General features: G+C 37.5%; 1 protein-coding gene across 9 annotated transcripts in view; it reads left to right on the forward strand.

Moving 5' to 3' along the window:
• Positions 1-22216, forward strand: part of RAPGEF6 (Rap guanine nucleotide exchange factor 6) — a 212793-nt gene that overhangs the window by 3465 nt on the left and 187112 nt on the right. For 7 of the 9 annotated variants that reach the window (XM_060637874.3, XM_060637875.3, XM_078451204.2 and 4 more), the window contains exons 2-3: positions 18022-18092; positions 19996-20052. In XM_060637874.3, coding sequence (XP_060493857.1) covers positions 18022-18092; positions 19996-20052 — 128 coding nt within the window. Of the gene's footprint in view, positions 1-12791; positions 14841-18021; positions 18093-19995; positions 20053-22216 lie in introns of those variants that run through there. The other 2 variants (XM_078451214.2, XM_078451235.2) reach the window with 2 other exon arrangements.

A 22216-nucleotide genomic window follows, 5' to 3' on the forward strand; every position in this document is an offset into this window, starting at 1 on the left:
TATTTTGTGCTTGGATCCAGAATTTGGTATATTGGGTTAGCATCAGTGGCATACGCTTAAATGATTTTCATCATCAGACCTGAAGGCTGATTTTCAGACTGGTATCTGAAACGTTTTAATTTTGCACAGCCTTATAGAGTGCTTAAATTTTGAGGGAGGGGGGGAGGTTTTCCTTGATTTGGAGAAGTTTCTGTAATAAATGGTATGTTTCCTAAAGCAAAAAGCAAAAACTGGCAACAGCGTGAACAGATCGGTGGATTGTCTTGTATATAGTTGCAATAAATGAAATTAATTGCTTTGATTCTTACTAAGTCACTTTGTAGGTTTTTTCAGATTTATAGTGCTTTGCATAGTGGGTTTCAGTAACTTTGGGCTGACCTTTTGGGACATGACATTAGTCAAGCTGTAACTGTAGTTGTGGTAAGTCAAACTTTGTTTTGGGGGGGGGGGTCCTGATCTTTGAATGGAAACCAGGCATATTCTGCCACTTTCCAGAGTTCTCGTTTTGAGACCTACATTTATAATCCCATGTGTTTTAGTTTCCCTGTGATGATTCTTGAAGTCGTTGTGAGCTAATTGAAAGTGTTCACCTTCCCAGGTGAATTTGCTATAGTTTTTATATAATTAGAAACTATTACATAAGGCTTCCAATGCATAATGTAGGTTTTACTTTTTCTCTTAAAAATTTTTAAAAATTCTTTCTTCCTTTATTTTTGCTATTTGTATTTATTTATTTTTTAATTTAATTAATTTATTTTGAGAGCAAGAAAGCACAAGTGGGGAAGGGGTGGAGGGAAAGAGGGAGAGAGAGAATTCCAAGCAGTCTCTGTGCTGACAGCATGAGGCTCCAACTCACTATCTATAAGATCATGACTTGAGCTGAAATCAGGAGTCTGACACTTAACTGACTGAACCACCTAGGCACCCCTCTGCACCCCTCTGCTTTTTTTTTTTTTTTAATGTTTTCACATTTATGTATTTTTGAGAGACGGAGACAGACAGAGTGTGAGTGGGGGAGGGGCAGAAAGAGAGAGACACAGAATCCCAAGCAGGCTCCAGGCTCTGAGCTGTCAGCACAGGGCCCAGTGCAGGGCTCGAACCCATGAACCGTGAGATCATGATCTGAGCCGAAGTCGGACACCCAACCTACTGAGCCACCCAGGCCTCCCCACCCTCCCCTGCTCTGCTTCTAAATACAATTTATGATAAATTCACACTTACTGGGAATATCACACTTCCCTTTTTTAAGTTTTTATTTATTTTGAGAGGGAGAGAGAAAGTGGGGGAGGGGAGGGGGGGAGGACAGAGGATCCTAAGCAGGCGATGTACTGACAGCAGAGAGCCCTATGCAAGGTTCAGACTCAAGAACCATGAGATCATGACCTGAGCCAAAGTCAGATGCTGAACCAACTGAGCCACCCAGGTGTCTCTACTTCTCTTTAATAGCAGAATTTACTAGTTTGAAATGGCCCATTTTTGAGTCTTAGGAAATTTTCTGAACTATTCACAAAATTATGTTGAGCAATGTGTGCCCCATTAAGTACTTTATCTTGTTTTACTGGAACAGCAGCAGCATTGCTTTAAGGGAATGCTGACCAACTGCTGGCGATACAGTCTAGAGTCCAGATATCTAGCAGCAAAACTTGCTTGATTCATTGGCATTGCTTTTGAGTGAGTATAGAATTTGTTTGCAGTACAAAATTGAGTAGAGAAGTGGTAAACCTGAATCCAAGTGATGATTTATTTGTGGTAACTTGAAATTCTCACAGATTCGTTTCTCTTCTCGGGAAATCTTTATTCTTTTAATGGATTCTTAAAATTTTATTCTGTGGTAATTGCTAATTTAAAAAAGATTGAAGGGGTTGGAAGTAAGGGGCAAGGGCTGAGTTGCAGTTTAAATAAGATGTCAGTGTTACAATTTTTGAGAAGACGAATTTTCATTTAAGGCTTGATACATGTGATGGAATTAGCTCTGGAGATATATGGGGAAAGAGCTTTCTAAGTAGAAGGAATACTGATTGCGCTCCCAAGAGGAGAGTATGTCTGGTGCATTCAAGGAACGGCAAGGAGCTCTTAGTAACTGGAGGAGAGTTAACAAGGGTCAGAATTCTAAGAGATGAAGTCATGGAGGCAGTTGGTGTAGGGGCACCTGGGTGGCTCAGTCGGTTGGGCATCCAACTTTGGCTCACATCATGATCTCACACCTTGTGAGTTCAAGCCCTGCGTTGGGCTCTGTGCTGACAGCTCAGAGCCTGGAGCCTGCTTCAGATTCTGTGTCTTCCTCTCTATCTGTCCCTCCCCTGCTCACACTCTGTCTCTCAATAATAAATAAACATGAAAAAAAATTGTGGTGTAGGAGGGAGTATATCATTAAGGACTTTGTAAATCATGGGAAATATCTTAACTTCTATTTTGTGTGATAGAGGGGGCTGCTGGAGGATTCCAAAGCAGTGATATTATACTACCTAATTTTTTAAAGAGCACCCGCCCGCGGGTTGCTTGCTGGGTTGAGAATAGACTATATGAGAGCAAGGGTACAAAGAAGCAGGCACATCAATGAGAAACTCTCATGTTAAAGTCAGGAAGAGCTGATTGTAACTCAGACTAAGTGATAGTAATACAGGTGATAAGAAGTAATCAATTATGGAAATAACTCTGAAGGTTTAGCCAGTAGGATTTGCTAATGAATTAGCTTTGTGCTTTGAGGAAAAGTAGAATCGAACAAGATTTCACGGTCTTCAGCCTGAAAAGTGGAGTGTTGGAGTTACCATCAAGGTTGGGTGGGGAGAAGCTGCAGGAGTAGGTTTAGGGAGGGAAGATCAGGAATTTAGTTTTGAACATTTCAAGTTTGAAATGTCTATTAGAAATGTTGAGTAAGGAGTTGCATATACAAATTTGTTTTTCTCTAGAGAGGGCTGGGCTGCAGATAGAAATTTTATAGTCATTAGCTTCAGATATTAATTAAAGTCATGAGACTAGATGAAATTACCAAGGCTGTGAGTGTACACAGAGAATAGAAGAGGACCGAAGACAGTCCCGTGGCACACTTGAGTACTACGAGATCAGGGGAGAAGAGCAGAAACCAGCAAAAGAGGATGAGTGGCAGCAAACAGTGCAGGAGAAGAAAAGCCAAACCAATGAAGTGTATAATAGAAGGGTATAAAATTCATACAGGTTATTTTTGTGAATCCCTAGTGGGTGCAAAGCGTTATGAAAAAATACACAAATAGATAAGAATGACTGCCTTATAATCTTGTAGTCATTTGTTTGCATTGTGTAGTTAATGAGTAAAGAAGTCTACTGTGTGTTTCTGGGACAGAACTAGTACTCCCTTTATTTTGAACCATCATCTGTTGTCCTTACATGAAACTATCATCTTAATCTTAGTGACCCAGACATTGAATGTGGAAATGTGTTTTAAAAGTATACCACTTAGAATGCGTTCTAACAGTTTTTACTTTTCTGGCTATTTCTCCTACTTTGTAGTTCCAGCTTCACAGCACATTGTCTTTCCTGAGCTAGTTCTCTGATTTCCACATCACAGAGATTTTTTTTTTTTTTTTTAATGGTAAATTTTAGACTTAAGTACTCTGCAAAGCTTAGTGCTCTAAATCAATGAAAGCTGTTAAGGTACTCATTTTGAGTCTTTACACCAAAGTTAAAGATACTATAGTCAAAATTAAGGCCTTGAATTTGGCTTTTCCTCAGCTCAGTCTGTATCCAGCATCATTCTTTGTCTGTAACCTTTCATTTTACCTCAGAGTTAGTTCCTTAACTCTCTTAGGGTTTCTTTTTGTTAGTGTTTAATATCATGCTTTGCATGTACTAAATAATGGATAAATGTGTTAAAACAAAATTTAGAATTTTGTGTGGTCTTCATGTTAAATAGATAATAGTTTCTGTCAATTAGAACTGCTGATTTTGTACTTCCTGGGAAGCCATTCAGCAGCTTGGCTTTAGTTAATATTTATGTGCTGATACCTGGTCCATCTTAACCACCTTTTATGTGCTTCGGATCCATATATCTAACTACTAAATTGTCCTCCAGGTTCTTCAGTCACTAGTCCTAAATTGAAAACTCATCATTCCTTTTTAATATTCTGTTGGTGACTGCTCCAGTTGCTCAGTCTAGAAATTCATATTTTCACTCTTGATTCCCCCTGCTAATCTTCTCTGTATCCAACTGGCCTTTAAACCTTGTTAATTTTATGTCCTGAATATCTACCTTCTTTTCCCCTGCTCTGTTACCCTAGTTCAGGCCCTCATTTAATTTTATCTCTGAGTATTTTGAGTCATTTTTTTATTATATCACTGCTATAGTGTTTTTTTTTTTTTTTTTAAGTGTTTATTTTTAGAGAGAGAGCATATCCATGAGCAGGGGAGGGGCAGAGGGAGAGGGAAAGAGAATCCCAAGCAGGCTCTGTCTGCTCTGTCACCATTGAAGCTCGATCCCACGACCCACGAGACCATGACCTAGGTTGAAATCAATAGTAGGATGCTCAACTGACTGAGCCACCCAGGTGACTGTACGATATTCTTTTTAATACTTACATCTAATCATGTTTCAGTCTTGCTTAGAATTACCATGCTTAGGTAAATTAGCAATGTAAGTTATCCACATTATTTTGAGGCGTTATTAATGTTTATGTCAATAACAGGTTAAAGAGGGACTGTCTGAGATAAGCTGAGTTGTGTGGTTATATCAACTAGGTAATAACTAATTTATCCTTTCCTTTAATAAATATGTCAGACACAATACTAAAAGCCAAGGTTGTAGAAAGAAATTGGATATAGTCCCTGTTTTTCAATAACTTAAGAGACAGTCATGAAAACATCAGTAAAATGTTAAGGTTATTAGTGACAAAGGTATGGATAGGATACTTTGGATTGCAAGTGGGAGAGGAAAAGCTTTGAGGAGCAGTTAATTGAATCTTAAACACTGTGAATAGCTGTCTGTATGATATCCAGAAGGGAGGTCTTTCCAGGCAGAGAGGAACAACAGCAAAGGCAAAGTATATGGGTAGAATAAGAACCCTCTCTGTTAGCATGTATTCCTCATTGGGGTGATATCATCCTCAAAGGGACAAAAATTATTTCTTAGGGGCATAGTGAAAAAAATCTTACTGTGGCTTGTAGCCTTCTAAAACTAAGTTCTCCCTGACAGAATTTCATTCCTTAATATTTGATTTGGAGTGGGGGCAGCATTTAGGAAAAATGCCTATAAATGTACTTTGGAAAGGATATGATAATGAATAAAGGTTGCAAAACATCACATATTGGTTGTGGGGTGTGGTACATGGTGCTGGATGTTAAATGTTGAAGCTGGATATACTAGCTGGGTTGGATCATTTTAGGGATTTGAACTTGATTTTATGAATAAAGGAGAAACATTGGAGGGTTTAGAGCCTGAAGATAAGCTTTACAAAGATTACTCTGGGCATTGTAGAAGATGTATTGGGGAGGAAGTACGGTGCTATAACAAAGGCAGGAAGGCTTATAGGTAGGGTGAACATGCAACATTTTGTCCAAAACAGCCTACTTTTCTGAATGAAAGATAAGACCTTCAATGATTTTACCAGGATAACAGGGAAACCAGGAGCTCGGGTCCTGGTTATAGGAAACAAATGAAGTAGTTCAAGTGTGAGATAAGGCAGTAGCATATGGGATAATGAGATAGTGAGGAGGTAGAATTGGCCCAAAGTGTTAACTGGCTTTTTTTTTTTTTTTTTTTTTCGAAGTTTGAAATTGACTATAATACACGTACGGTAAAGTCCATATACTGTAAGTATATTGCCAGCTTAATTTTTACATATATATTTAGGTATCACTGAAATCAAAGTATAGAATATTACCACCACTTCAGAAACTGCCCCTTTGCCCCTTCCAATCAATGCCCTTTCCAAGAGGAAAGCACTGTTGTCACATCTTTTACCATAAATTTGTTCTGCCTGTTTTCCAGCAACCAAGAGGACTATGAAGCTACCTTGTATTTTTGTGTTTTATCTCTGGACTGAACTTTGTACCTCCTCTCTTGGTGATTTCTTTGATCTACACCTGTCTCTCCTTTGTATCTTAACTCATCTTTTGGCTACCCTTTTGAATTGTCTGCCTCACACTGTTCAGACCTACTTTTGAGACAGGTGTTTCTCAGCCCCAGAAGTTGCATTTGAAGGCCAAAATACACCCTGCCGTTAGGTTCCTCTCAAGCCTTTCTAATAGCACCAAGTTAAGTCTGGCAAAACCTTCCTGTCTTCTGCTTGTTGGGAACAGGTTTTGGCTGGGTGCAAGAGCAAAGCAGAAGTTTAGATCATTTCTAGATTCTTGATTTGGGTAACTGCATGTTTAAGAGTACATTATTGGGGCACTTGGGTGGCTCAGTCAGGTGTGTGTCCGACTTTGGCTCAGGTCATGATCTCACACTTGTGAATTCAAGTCCCACGTTGAGCTCTGTGGTCACAGCTCACAGCCTGGAGCCTGCTTCGGATTCTGTGTCTCCCTCTCTCTCTTCCCCTCCCCTGCTCACGCTCTTTCTGTCTCAAAAATAAGTAAACATTTTTAAAAAATTTTAAAAAAGAGTGCATCATTAAGGGGAAGAATTAGGGTAGGAGGAGATTCAATTTTGGAAGGGGTTTGAGACTCTGTGCGAGGGATACAGAATAGGGATGCTCATTAAGAATTTTGAGCTTAAGATCAAACCAGGCTTTGGATCTGAGTTGATATGAGAGTCTACAGCATGTTGATTGTAGGTGAAGTCATAAGATTGGTAGGAATGACCAGGATGAAAAGCAGAATGAGAGTAGGACAGCCCCTTTGGGTGCTCTCCTGTTAAAGGGATGGGACAAGGAAAAGAAAACTGCAAAAGAGTGAAAAGAAGTTGTTAAAGAGGTAGGAGGAGAACAGAAGAGTGCTGCTACAGGAGGGTGTTAGACAGAAATCAAAGCCTTATCAGTAATGTCAGATACTGTAGAGAGTTCAAGAAAAGTGAGGACTGATAAATTCTTTGGATTTTGTCTATCAGAATGATTTCACTGGATTGATGAATAAGGATCCTGGACATAAGTCCCAAGAAAGTGAAGGCAGCAAGTACCATTTGTGATATGTATAAACAGATAAAGTCCTCCATGATTTTTTACCTGGCACTCTAGCCTTATCATCCCCCACCCCAAACATAGGCCTTTTAACTACTTACAAATATCTTAACGCTGTACTTCTCAACTTAGGCTATGTGTATTTTTCAATTTAGGTAATTTTTTTTGAATGCGTATGCCCACCCTTTTTTTCTTGAATTAGAACCTTGTGGAATGGAGTGTTAAGCATTAGTACTTACAGAGAACTTCTTAAGTAGTTGTGATATATAGATAGCAGTGAGAAGCATTGTTCATTGTGTCACATTCTCCTGTCTCTTTGCTTTACACAAGAGGGGAAAGTATGGTGCAGTATTTATAGCCCTGGAATTTTGGATTTGGACAAGCCTTATGTCAAGTGTGGGTTCCAGCACTGAGACGTTGAGTGACCCTGGGCAAGTTACCTAACTTTTTTAAGACTGAATATCATTTTGGGGTTTTTGTGTGGACTAAATGAAATAATATATGTAAAGTATTTAGCAACGTGCCTGTGATCAACATTCAATAAATGGTAGCCATACGTACTAGCTTGCCATTTCCTTAGTGGAAAGCCATCCTCTGGCTTGGCAAATTCAGTTTGCTCACTTTTCCACTCCTCAGTGTTCCCAGGATATTTGACACCTTCCTCTACCACAGTAATTACTTTGTTATGATTACTTGCATGTTTGTCTCTCTGGCTGGTCTGTAAGCTCCTTGAAAATAAGATATCTTTATGTTCCAGTGCCTAGTATGCAATACTTGGTACATAGTAGGTTTCCAGATATTTTTTAAATGACTTTAAAAAGAAAAGCAATGTGAGGCACCTGGGTGGCTCAGTTGGTTAAGCATTTGACTCTTGCTTTCTGCCCAGGTCATGATCTCACAGTTTGTGTGATGGAGCTGACGTTGGGCTTTGTGCTAACAGCACAGAACCTGCTTGGGATTCTTTCTTCCTCTCTCTCTTCCCCTCCCCTGCTCCTGTGTGTGCTCTATCTCAAAGTAAATAAACTTACAAAAAAAGGAATGTGAAAAATACTTACTGTTCCCCTATTCTTCTAGTGGTGGTTTCTTTTGGTCTAATATTTGAAGTGCTGGGATTAAAAGACTGATGAAGTTTGGCCAAAATGGCAAACATTTGCTATTAATATCCTCTAATTAAAACATGAGTAAAGTACAGTTGCCATGAAGAGACTGTTTTACCTTGGAATTCATCATAAGTAGTACAGATAGAAACTCCTTTTTTGTTTAGTTTTAAAACACACACACACACACACACACGAACAAAAAACACATGTGCAGGAAATTTCAGAGAAATACAGATAAATACCAGTTTTAATTTCTCATAGAGTTTCAACCAGATGACTTTAAAACTTTCCTGGGCAAAAATTTCATGCTTAGCTAGATGCTGATATAATTGCCTTTTTACAATCAGAAAAAGGCTTTAAAAAACAAACAAAACACAAATTTTTATTAGAAAAGCCAAAGAGGGAGCTAGGAATGTAAGAAGATAAAATTTAGTATTCTTGTAGTTATTTATCCATTTCAGAATTTAGAATAGTGATCTTTAAATGTAGACTTGTAGAGGTTTTTCCTGAATTGGCAAAAGTGCGCCATTGTACTTAGAGTCATTTTTGAGTGAGTCACTGTGCACATCCCTGAGGGTGGCAGAACAAAGATTCTTTTGTGCTTTTCTACAGCAGATGCACATTCAGAGGGTTTTTTGGAAGTAAAAGAATTTATTTATGCTTGTGGGGCCCTTTGGCCTTCATTTGTAAATTCAACTGGATAGAAAAGGAATAGACATCTGGATGGGGCCTTTATTAGACAACATCTCTTCTGGGCACCTCATTTTACATGTATTGGAGATTCCCACCTAGAGAAAAAACTGTAGCCAATGAGGAATTGAGACACCCTAAGATTTTGTTTTGGAGAGACTGAGGAGCTGCCCCAAGAGAATTCTGCAGAAAGGAGGAGCATCCAGGCATGATGAGCTTGACTGTGTGACAAAGTCCTGTTCTTTGGAAGGGATGGAATGACTGAGCTCTGTAACATTGTAGTCATTATTTGATTTAACCTTGGACTAGCCTATTTAAACTGAGATATTGCTGTAAATAAGAAGTGAATGAGCCACTTTATTAAGAACATGAGATTCTGGATGCCTGAGCAGCCCCTATTTGATGTTTTCCACTCTCCACTACTTTGCCATAAACTAAAGCTTTGGCAGCTGGAGGGCTTTAGGCTTTGTCATGTGGCAGAGATAGTGAGGTTCACTGGACAGGACACTTAGTACAAAACTAAAGTAGTATCACTGCCAGCAAGTATTTGTGAATGTATATATAGCACTCTTAGAAATACTTTAGCCGGTGAGGTCAAGAGCTAGTGAAATGAGTTGCATACTGATCCAGGAACTAAGCTTCTGAGAGGTGAAATGTCTTGCTCAAGGTCACATGATTCATCGGTGACTTCCTCAGTTCAGTAGCACCCCACTTCTCAGAACAGTGAAGTTTAGGCCATATTTTAAGCTTTGAACTTTTGTTTATCATCTGCATAGATGTCTAATATTTTCCTGAATAAATTGTTACTGTTTTATCTTGCCTGTGATGTATGCAGTATTTTAAGGTGCTGTGTCAGTTCAGTGGAGGATATCAATGTAATGGAAGTTCAGAATTCTCAAGTTTTATGTAGAATGAAAACAGGTGTGTTTGATGTCTGTATTGGTGATTTTTTACACCATTCTGTTTGATAACTTATATTTTTGTTTTCAAAAGGTACTAGTGTATTCAGTTTTGGCTTTTTTTAAAAGTTTGTTTTTTAGAGAGAGAGAAAGACAAAAAGTGTGAGCGGGGGAGGGGCAGAGAGAGAGGGAGACACAGAATCCAAAGCAGGCTCCAGGCTCTAGGCTCTGAGCTGTCAGCACAGAGCCCAATGCAGGGCTCGAACTCACAAACTATGAGATCATTGCCTGAGCTGAAGATGGATGGTTAACTGACTCAGCCACCCGGGTGCCCCCAATTTTGGCTTTTTAAGAGCATTCAACTAATAATAAAAGGCTTTATCACAGATTTTTTTTTTTCTTTTACACAAAAGAGTTGTGTAACAGGTACCATCTGGAGTTTGGAGTATTTATGCCTTAATACCTGCCTTAAATGACTGAGGCAGAGTTGAATACATAATTTTTGAGGAGGAGTGCCTAGTGGATATTTGTGTGGTAAATATTTTTTAAGTACTATTTTTAAATGCCAGGGGTCAAAGATTAAAGTTCTTTCATTAGGGGAGGAGATAGGCAGATACACAGACAATTAAAATACCCTGTTAACTACTGTATAGCTGTAAAAGGAGGCACTCAGGAGTTTACAGAAGGACTCTGGGAGGGAGAAGTAAAGGGTTGGCAGGTGTCATTCTTGTTGTCTTAGAAAAGGGAATGCTGCCTTGAGTATAGATGAGAATATGTAAATGTTAGATGAAGAAGGGACAGTTTGTGTTTCCTGAAAAGAGAACTGCATTTGTCAAGGCCACAAGATGATCTTAACACAAAGGTGCAAGTTGCCTGGGCACACAAGTAGTAACAGAGATGAGCCTGGAGGCATGGCCAGGGTCCAGATCTCGTGAAGAACTGCTTTCTCTTTGTTAAGGAGTTTCTATATGCTTTTTAGAAAGTTAACTCTGGCAGGACCATGAAGAATGGATTACAGGCAGTCAGACTTAGATGCAAGAAAACTGTTTTCTGTTACCCAGTGAGGAATAATAAATTTCAAAATTGCTCCAGGTGGGATCGTGAACAGAGATACTTATGAAATAGAATTGATAGATTTCTGGCCAGAGCGACTGAAAAAGAGAGCATCACGTAAATCAGGGAACCTAGGAAGAAGACCCAGCCAGGAGTATAAACAATGAGTTTAGCTTTGCATTTATTACACTTCAGATGCTGATGGATCTCCCAGGTGAAAGGGTTCATTATGTTCTAGAATGTGTAGTTTCTAAGTTTTACTAGAGAGCTCTGGGCTAGAAATACAAATATTGGCGTCATTGGTATATATATGGTAGTTACAACTATGGATGTGGTGGGTGGAGAGTCTCTAGTGAAGAAAGGGTGGATGTCACAGTGATGGAAACATTTATAAACATTTAACGGACTAGGAAAAGAAGGCAAAGCCTGTGATGGAGACTCAGGAGCCTCTGGAGCAGAAAGGCAATAATAGCAATAAGAATGGCTAAGATTTATATGCTGGGGTACTTATTGGATGCCTGTTACTGTTAAAAAAAAAAAACAACACCTTTATACACCTTTAATCCTTCCAAAACCACTCAGAAACAACGTGCTGTCCACATTTTACATATGGGAAGATGGAATCACAGAAAAATTTGTCTAAAGGCACACAGCTAGGAGACTACAGAGTCAGGATTCAAATCTGGGATTTCTAATTTCACATTCTGTGTTTGTAATTGTTACTAAATGTTTTCCATTAGGACAAGAACCCACAGAAGACCATATGATAGAAGGGATGGGAGGAAAAGAGTTTAGGAGGGAGGAGTGAATGAATGATGAATATGTCAGCAAATTCTGTAAAACAAATGTGTGTAGAGATAAGGGTTGAAAAGTGCATGTGAAACTTGGAATTACCATATCTTGGATAATTGTGTAATATATAGTGGGATCAAAAAAGTGAACTTTAGCCTAAAGTTTGAATTTAGAAGTAATTAGATACTTGATCTTTTGATGCATTATCATTTCAGAGATTAATTATTGGAGTTCTAATGTTTAAGCATATCACTTGGGATTTTCAGGTCTAAAAATTAAAATTTCAGGCTATAATTTTTTAATGTTAAAGTTTTTATTAATAAAACTTAATGTTCAAGTAATTAGCTATATAATGTATTTTAATCTAAAAATAAAATTACCAGTCTGCTATAGCAAATGTATACCCAAATATATAGTAAGACTAAATTCTAATAAACTGGTGGAATGAGATAAGCTTTTCCAGAGAACATTCTTGGGAGCAGTGTGTCATGGACACTGGTCAAAATATGGTGATGATTGGGGATGCACAAGAAAAGATAATGAAATAAAAGAATGTAGATAATTAAATAAGACTTGAAATTTAAGGAAAGCTAGAAATGTCTGTAACCCTGTGAATAAGCAGGACATAGTTGTATGTTGCCCACCCCCATCTTTGTTTTTTGAGAATTGCAAAACTATAGAAACATGGGAAGAGTAGTATCTTCCCTATTTTTAGTATCCTTTATTACATACTCTTCATTCAGAGTGATATTTTGCCATATTTATCTTACCTCCATCTCTCTAGCATAAATTTTATTTTGCTAAGCCATTTGAAAGTAAATTGGGGCTCGAACTCACAACCCTGAGACTAAGTCATATGCTCTTCTGACTGAGCCAGCCAGGTGCCCCATGATGTTCTTCAAATATTGTCACATCAGAAGACACATTATCAGTTCTTTCTTTTATGGCAGATGCTAATTTGGATTACCTGTATTTCTTTGTTGTAAAGGTACAGTGCTGCAAGTTACAAGTGATCTTTGAGGTGATATTTTGAGAATGTATGGATATATTGTTTTTTGCCAGTATTTGACAAATACTTTAGCATTCATTGATGATCTTTGCCTAAATAACTACTACTTTGCTGTTACAAAGTGATAATTTTCTAATTGTATATTTCTCCCACAATTATTAGCTGGCATTCTGTATAGAACTTTCCCCACCTTCCCCTGGCCTCTCCCTTTAAAAAACAATCACTCTGATTTCAGGGATTATTTTTGTGTTTTTAATATTGTCATTATTCCCTTTGATTATTAGATTACCCCACATTTAGCCAGTGGGAGCCCTTTCAAAGTCTGCTACTATGTCCTTTTGACATGACCCCATTGGTCTGTAAGTAATTTCTTAACTCTCTGGCACAAAAAGATGTTCGAGGCTTGTACTTTCCTTGCTCCACTACTGAAATCAGTCACTTACCCAAGGAACCCTGGTTCTTATGTTAGAAAATGGTGTTTAGATAGCAGGGACTGGGCTCAAGGTGTGGTAAGTGTGTGTAGCTCTTTATTGCCGTTTTGTAGAATACATTTATACCTTTGTGGGTGAGAAAACCAGTGAGATAGAGTTCTATGTTTAATGCATGGTCTTGTTAACTTGACACTATTGTCAGAAACATTCAAAATAGCTTTAATAGTCTGCTGACTGTAATTTAGTGTTTTATAAATTTATGATCCAAACCTTTATATAAATGCATAGTACTAACATTTGTTAACTGTTTACCATGTCATCATCTCTATGCTACACATGTAACATTTTATATTCAGAGAGAGTTAATCATTCCTATTGTACAGATAATAAAGGTTATGTGATTACTAACTGATAGAGGCGTAATTTGAATCCAAGGCTGTCTCCAGGTTCCCAGGTTTTTAACCACACTGTCTTCAGCCTAACATTGATTTGTAGAAGATTCTTCACCATAAGTTTTTATTATATAGACCTGTAGCTGCAGAACATATGTATCTTGAAATTGAATCTGTACTGTCCTTAAGGATCCACCCTGAGAGATTTTTCATTGTTAAAATTCCAGGGATGGACTTGCTTTCCAAGTAACAAAGATAATGAATAAAATATCTTGGTTAATGAATGTTGTAGATAATTGATGTTGTATTGAAAGTAGTGTGTGACGAATTAAGCATATCATAGATAAGAAATTTGTTATTTGTAGAGTTGAAGAAACAAAAAGCCTTCCAGTTTGAGTTTTCTAAGTTTTGTTTGGGTTTCTAAGCATGTGTAGAATGGCCGTCAGCAGAATTGAAAGGTGGGATTATTCTAGGAGCAGCACACTGGTTGGCACAAAATTGAGGAAGGCGCGACCTCTTAATTTTAAGTGTATACATAAAAGGGTCATTAATTCCTCATACAGAGCTGCAAATAGGAATTAATATATCATTTAAAAATGATATTGAAAACCAGTAGAATGTACGTACAATGAATGCATTAGGTATGGATTGTTTGAAGAGTGTAAAAAGATTTCTGCCTTCTTGTATGATGGCAGTGTTACCACCCACCTCAGTTTGCTCATGTTCATTCACATAACTGGCTTGGAGAGTATGGTTGATCTGTTTTCCGAAATACTGAGTCATCACTACTGCCTCATCATTTTTTGCCCAAGTGGAACCCATTATTTTATTACCTAATCCAGAGCTGATATTTGTTCTTCTCATAGCCTTGGTTAACTTCTGCAGTATGTTATTTTAGTTACAGAACAGGTGGCACATTCTGGTGTTGCTGATCTGGAATGTCATGACTTCCCTCTTTCAGACTCAGTAGAGCAGCTTTCAAGTACTGTAGATTAATTCCTCCTTGAATCTAGCATTTAAATTATTTACTACCAAGAAATATCTGTGAGACTTTTAACCTGTCTCTGTCAAGTTTGTTTGTTTCTACTTTCTCTATCAGCTTTTATTGATCTTCAGCACATCACGCCTAGTAATAATAATACCTCAAGCCTGTGTCAGAGGTAATTGGTACAAAAACTACGCAAGAAACCAGAGCATGTGGCTGGTTCATTCGTTAAGAGCATGATAGGATGATCAGTACTCAACTTAAGACGCAAAGGACACCTTCTATAGGTTTCCAGAACATAATTTATATCTGTGTAACAGTCTTGTGTTCTGCAAACTCTAGCCACTTTGTTGTCCCTAGACTGCCAGCTCCTTCTCCACAACTAAAGATACCAGCAGACGGTAAGGTATCATCATTATATGAATCATTTCGTTTGTCCTCTGTCAGATGTTAAACAGTCTTTTGTTTCCTGATGTCTTACCTCATGAAAAATGTATATCATATATTCATTTTGATCTTTAGTTCTTTACGGTGGAAGATAAGTCCAATTCCCCTTTAGTCTATGTTGACCTAAAGTTGAAGTCCCAACAGTTGGTCAGTAGGAGATGTCCTGAAATGCCCCTGATCGCTGCACACCTAAAAGTGGTAGGCCTTTGCCTCCTGATAGAATTTATTGCCCACTTTCTGGAGTATTAACATGTTATAAGGACTCCAGGGTACCAGCCTCCTCATGGTTATTCTCTTGTTCATTCTGTCCACTCAGCAAGATACCATCTCTGTAATGGGTCAGAAGGTCTAGATGTTTTCAGACTGTATTATGGTAGAGAATTAGAGAGTTAAAATAGTCCTAAGGGAAAACTGTAAGTTAATGTTGTCCCACATGAATGCAAAGTGTTTCTGATGATTTTTTGTTATTTATTTATTATTATTATTTTTTAATGTTTATTTATTTTTGGGAGAGAAAGAGAGTGTGAGCCGGGGAGGGGCAGAGAGAGAGGGAGACACAGAATCTGAAGCAGGCTCCAGGCTCTGAGCTGTCAGCACAGAGCCCAACACGGGGCTCAAACCCACGAACCATGAGTTCATGACCTGAGCTGAAGTCAGACGCTTAACCAACTGAACCACCCAGGCACCCCAAGTTTTTGTAATTTAAATGGAAAAGAATATAGTCACCAAATCAATACCCGAGGCTTAATAAGTTCTAACAACTATGTTATGTTGAGAATATTGGTTGCCATTTGGTTAAGTCTCTGGCAGTATCCAGTCATTTTTTAAATATACATCTTTTTTGTGAAGATGATGAGATAGACCCCCACCCCAAATACTTTAAGTCTTTACTGATGGCACTAGTCTTTGTTGTCCTTTCCCTCTCTGCAAGCAATATTGTCATTTATTTACTATCTTGTTCTGGAGAATGGGCAATTTCAGAGGTTTCCTGTTGGCTTTTTGCACTGTGACTGCTTATACCACATAGGTCCTGGACCCATTGTGGGGGTTATTCTAACTAACAAGTATATGCATTTTAATCATAAACACACGTAGTGAAGAGAGACTATTAGATGGGTCTGTAGGCTCAGTGAGTTCACTCTGGGCCAGACTTTTGCTGGAATGCTATTTATTACCTCAGTTCAGAAGGTTCTGGCTGGGAGGTTGGTTCTTTTGCTTCACAGAACTGCCAACTGGGATCTTTCTCTTAGTTCCATTCATTTAGTAGCTACACTGTTTCAAGACCTTGCTTACATATCTGATGCCTTGGTGCTCTTCCATGTGGCCTTTGTTTATCCATGAGGTTAGTGGGCTTCCTCACAACACTGGTGGTCTTAGGACACTTGAATCTTAGAAGTTACACATCCTTACTTCTTTTGATGAGAACAAATCACAGGACCAGCCAGGTCCACGGGGAAGGCATGTAAGATTCCAGTTTTTGATGGGGGGTGGGGGCAAGGAGTGATAAGGTCCTATTGCAAAACAGCCTATAGGATAAGAAATACCATTGTAGCCATCTTTGGAAATACAGTTTACCATATCACTACTCTGTCTGCTGTCTTCATGAATTTTATAGACCTTCCTCATTTGTTAGGGTTTTTCCTTTGAACTTATCCTTTATATATACATAAAAATCTAATTCACTCCCATTTTCTCAAGGATTTACAGACGTGTGGTCATTGACTCCATCATGGTTAATTGCTGCTTGTAATTTTTAGAATCAAAGATTATTGCTGTTTTAGTGGCTCCATGTTTTCTTAGTAATCCATTAAAATAGAAGTTGTCTGAGGTCTGTGTTTGGGAGCAGTCTGTCCTGGTATAAAGTCATTGTTCTTAGGAGAAAATAATGAGGTACGTTTTACATAAGAAAATTTAAGGTTGTTTATAATCACTGTGCACCAAAATTCTGCATAAGTGGTAAAGTACACCATTCTGTCAGGACTTTGGACTGCTCCCACATTCTCCCTTTAATCTGTCTCTCTTCTTAGCTGAGGTTATACTATATTATCTTCAGACTTTCAATAGCTAGTTATCTGAGGGCTAGAGAAAGGTGCCCTTCCTTGTTCACAGAGTGAGCAGTAAGGTTGTCCCACTGGACTATTTATTGTTTGTTTATTTGTTGATTAATAATCACTTTGAGCCTCTTTAGAAAGAGATTTTTTAGAAAGTCATATTTAGTAAGAATGTTGACAAACTGGGTCATGTCTATAGGAGGTCAGCCAGGGTACTTTTAAAGATTTGGAACCTGCAGGGGCGCCTGGGTGGCTCAGTGAGTTGAGTGCTTGACTCTTGATTTTGACTCAGGTCTTGATCCCAGGGTTGTGGAATCGGGCCCTGTGTCGGACTCTGCACTGAGTATGGAGCCTGCTTGAGATTCTCTCTCTCTTTCCCTCTGTCCCTCTCCCCTGCTTGCTAACTCTCTCTGCCTAAAATTAAAAAAAAAAAAAAAAAAAATCTGGAATCTGCCAATACTGAAACTGCATTATCTGGAGAAAATAATAATTATAATACTTTTTTTTTTATTTTTTTTTATTTTTTTATTTTTTTTATTTTTGGGACAGAGAGAGACAGAGCATGAACGGGGGAGGGGCAGAGAGAGAGGGAGACACAGAATCGGAAACAGGCTCCAGGCTCCGAGCCATCGGCCCAGAGCCTGACGCGGGGCTCGAACTCACGGACCGCGAGATCGTGACCTGGCTGAAGTCGGAGGCTTAACCGACTGCGCCACCCAGGCGCCCCAATAATTATAATACTTAAGATGATACAATAGTTCCTTTTGAATAGTTGGATGTCATTGAGCAAGAAGGGTTACATCTGTTTAGAAATGAAATAGACTTTTATATGAAATAATGAGTTTTTGATTTCTGGCATTGTGTGAGTACAGGCTGTCTGTCCTACTGAAGGGGGAGGGAGGTTCCTGTATGAGTAGAGGTAACTCTTATCTTTTCAGATTTATTTTAATTCAGATTTTATTAGTCTTCCTATAGTTAAGGGTTCTGTCATAAATGGTTGCTTAAAATCACAATTGTGGGGTGTTAAGATATCTTGAAAGATATATTTGAAAAATAATCTAATTTTTTTTTTTCTGTTCACCAGGATTTAAATACTATTTATTCTTATCTTCATGGAATGGAAATACTATCAAATCTCAGGGAACATCAGCTTAGGTAAGTGCGATGCTGTGTTTTAAAAGCTTGTGCTATGGAGTTATTCAAATGAGTTTGGATAGATCATTGTAGGGGCCACATGATTTGGGGGCTTTTTTAGGATAAGCATAGAAATTTCTGCTTTCTCATCACAGTTTTTCTTAACTATGGAACCTTGAGCAAATCTTAACATGTAAGCTATAGTTTTGTCTTCTGTAAAATAGGGACGATAAGATTATCTTTGTTACAGTGTTTTGAGGGTAACATGAGAATAACTACCTGAAGCAAAGCATAGTGTTCAGTATTTGCTAGCCAGTGAAAACAAAGCTGTTTACTTTCTGTAGTTCTTTTTGATATTTATTAGGTCATATGTTTAGGATAGGCAAAGTATGATGTAGTGTATGAAAGTGGACGGATCAGGACTCTCGACTTGGTATGAGCCCCTGTGAACAGGACCCATAAATTTTCTGAACCTTATTTTCCTACTCTGTAAAATAAATTTTCTGTCCTGCTACCTTATGTCATTGTCGTTATATTTATAAAAACACTTTTGAGTTTTGTAAAGCACCTAACTTTGCATATCAAAATTTAGAGTGTGTTTTCCTTCCATGACCAGCTTATCCGTTACTTTTTCTGATCATTCTTTAAGTTTCTGTTTAAGGGCCAGATTAGATTGCTAAAATATAATTGTTAGAGTTTATTTTCTTTCTTTTCTTTTCTTTTCTTTTCTTTTCTTTTCTTTTCTTTTCTTTTCTTTTCTTTTCTTTTCTTTTCTTTCGAGAGATTGAGAGACCGAGTGTGAGAGGGGAAGAGCAGAGAGAGAGAGAATCCCAAGGAGCCTCCACACTGTTAGTGCAGAGCCCGAGATCTAATCCCAAGGAGCCTCCACACTGTTAGTGCAGAGCCCGAGATATCACAGACTGTGAGATCATGACCTGAGTGGAAGTCAACCATGACCTGAGCTGACGCTTAACCAACTGAGCCACCTAGGTGCCCCTGGGTTTATTATTGTCTATTTTATGTATAACGTAATTCAGATGGCAGCATATGTATGGAAGAAGCGTGCTGAAAACTAGAGCATTTAGTAACACTAAAAACATTTTTAATGAATTTTTGTAATGTTTATGTATTCAACAGACTTTGTGTGTATGCTTCTGCCAGTAATTTCTTTTATTTTTATTTTTAAGATAGAGAAAGAGAGCATGAAGGGGTAAGGGGGGGCAGATAGAAAGAGAAAGTCTCAGGCTTGGAGCACAGTGCAGGGGGTTTGATCCCATGACCCTGACCTGAGCCAAAATTAAGAGTGAGACACTCAACCGACTGAGCCACCCAGGCGCCCCTCTACCAGTAATTTCTTTCTTCCTTTTTTTTTTAAATTTTTTTTAATGTTTATTTATTTTTGAGAGAGAGAGGGAGAGGCAGAGTGTGAACGTGGGAGGAACAGAGAGAGAGTGAGACACAGAATCTGAAGCTGGCTCCAGGCTCTGAACTGTCTGCACAGAGCCCAACGTGAGGCTCGAACTCACGAGCTCTGAGATCATGACCCAACAAGCTGTAGTTGGACGCTTAACTGACTGAGCCACCCAGGTGCCCCACTTCTACCAGTAATTTCTTAACCTGATTCAGTAGTGAATCAGACAAATGTGTATTTTTCCATAATAGAAAAGGAAAATTATGCAGTGTGAATTAGCAGGTTATAGAATATACATAAGAGATTTTGTTTGTTGCCACTTAATATTATCCAATGGATGTTTTCGAAAATACTGCATTTGATGTCCCTATTTCTAAATTCTTGTAGTTGAGTGAAGAAGTTAGTGGTAGATACAATCATTGTCTACTGAAGTATATAATTATAACACTATTTTTCAAACAAAATTGAAGATAAAATAATTTTAAATTTTTGACTTTTTTTTTAATATGTTAGATTAATGTCTGCAAGAGCACGCTATGAGAGATACAGTGGCAATCAAATTCTTTTTTGGTAAGTATTTTCTTAACTAACTTAAACTAATAGCTTTAATATTTAAATTTTGACTTTTAGCATTGAAATTCATTTGATTTGGAAGGAATTTATTTACAGCAGATTGTAATATATTCATACACTGAAATAGAATGTGCATGTAATGTTTACAGTGCAGTGAAGTTTAATAAATACATATAATATTATGTATTAATAACTAATACACAACTGAACAGAGAGAACATATCTGCTCTCCCGAGGCTCTAGTCAGCTCTCTTAGAAAGGTAATCCATTTCTGACTTATAGCACCATAAATTAGTTTTACCTCTTTTTGAAGTCCACTTAGATAAAAATATTTGGGTCAGGCTTTTTTTACTTGACACATGTCTAAGATTTTTCCATGTTTTTACTTTAGTCTTTTTGCACTGCTTTGCACCCTGTGTGAAAATAACACAATTCGTTTATCCTGTCTACTGTTGATAGATATTAGGGTTGTTTCCAGTTTTTTCCTTTTGTAGATAGTAAGGTTTGTATGAGCATTTTGTTCATGTCTTTTTGTGCTTTTATATAGTCATTCCTGAACATTTGAGGGCATATTCTTAGGAATAGAATTATAGGAAATGTGTGTGACCAAATTTAGGAGAATCTGACATTAGAATCTGACTCACATACTTCATTTTATTATCTCATTATGATTTTATTTTACATTTCCATGCTTATTAATAATGAATGATTTTCATGTTTTTGTAGGCTATTTTGATAGCCCTTTTATGAAACCTGATTTGAATTTTTAACCATTTTTTAATTGGGTTTTCTGTAGTTTTTCTGTCAATTAGTAGAAATTGTTTATAAATTCCATATCCTTGTCCCTTGTTGGGATACTTCTATTTCTTGGATCTTCTCCTACTCTGTGGCTTGCCTTTTCACTTTGCTAAAGGCATCTTTTGAAGAGTAGAAATTTCTGACTAATTTTTCTAATTCTGGCTAGTTTTTCTCTTGTGATTAATGCTTTTCATGTCCTATTTAAAAAAGTCTTTCCCGTTCTCAAGATGATGAAACTATTTGTACCTGTTTTCCTTCTAAAAATTTTGGCAGTGGTGAGTTCTTTTATTATATAGATTCACCAGGTATTTTGAGATAGTATTGACTTTAATGTTTCATTACCAGCACATTACATTTACCATTTTTAAAGCATTAAACTGGATTCATAGGAATTTTAATAGCTATTTTCATCCATCTGTTGATCCATTTATTATTAAATGTTTTTCTGCTACGCTTTATGCTTACCTTGGTGTAGAATGGTGTGAAGACACAGTGTTTTTATTGAGCTTATTGTTTAGTCAAGTAGAGAAAATTAATTAAAAGTTACACATATTTAAGTGCTATCAAAAAAAGAAAAGTATAGATAAATAGATCAGTGGAAGAGAATTGAGAGGCCAGAAGTAAACCCTTGTAATTATGAACAGTTTGTTTTTAATGGCCTCCAGGTAAGATCTTTGCATATTGTGGATATAATATGATTGAGGATTAAAAAGGAACCAACCACCAATGTACAATTTATGATGAAGATGTTAAAGCATTTCAAGGAGGTCAGCATAGTTTTTTCAGGAAATAATGCTGTGTTGAGTATTTACTTGCAAAAAGTTAATTTAGACCCTTACCTTACACTATACAAAATTAACACAAAAAATTAATGAGATGTCACTCGTACAGAGCTATTTGAATAGCTACATTAAAAAACGTAGACAGTACCAAGTATTGGCACTGATACGGTAACACCTGGAATCCTCATATGTTAGTGATATGGATGTTAAATGGTATAGCCATTGCAGAAAATAGTTTGACAGTTTCCCAGAAAGTCATACAGTTTTACCACTTGTCCCAGTAATTCTACTTTTACTTATTTATGCTAGAGAAATAAAAACACGTGCATACAAAGACTGTACACAGATGTTCTTAGTAGTACTATTTGTATTTCCAGCTTAAAACTGGAAACAATCAAAATGTATCATGAATGGATAAATAAAATGTCATGTATCTGTATAATGGAATACTATTTGGCAGTAAAAAAGGAATAAAGGCAACATGGATTTATAATGCAGCATGGATAAACCTCAAAAACATGCTAAGTGGAAGAAGCAAGACAGAACCTCCACATATTATATGATTCCATTTATATGAACTG

This window comes from Panthera onca, chromosome A1 (genome assembly GCF_046562875.1).
Source record: "Panthera onca isolate mPanOnc1 chromosome A1, mPanOnc1 haplotype 2, whole genome shotgun sequence".
Lineage (NCBI taxonomy): Eukaryota > Metazoa > Chordata > Mammalia > Carnivora > Felidae > Panthera > Panthera onca.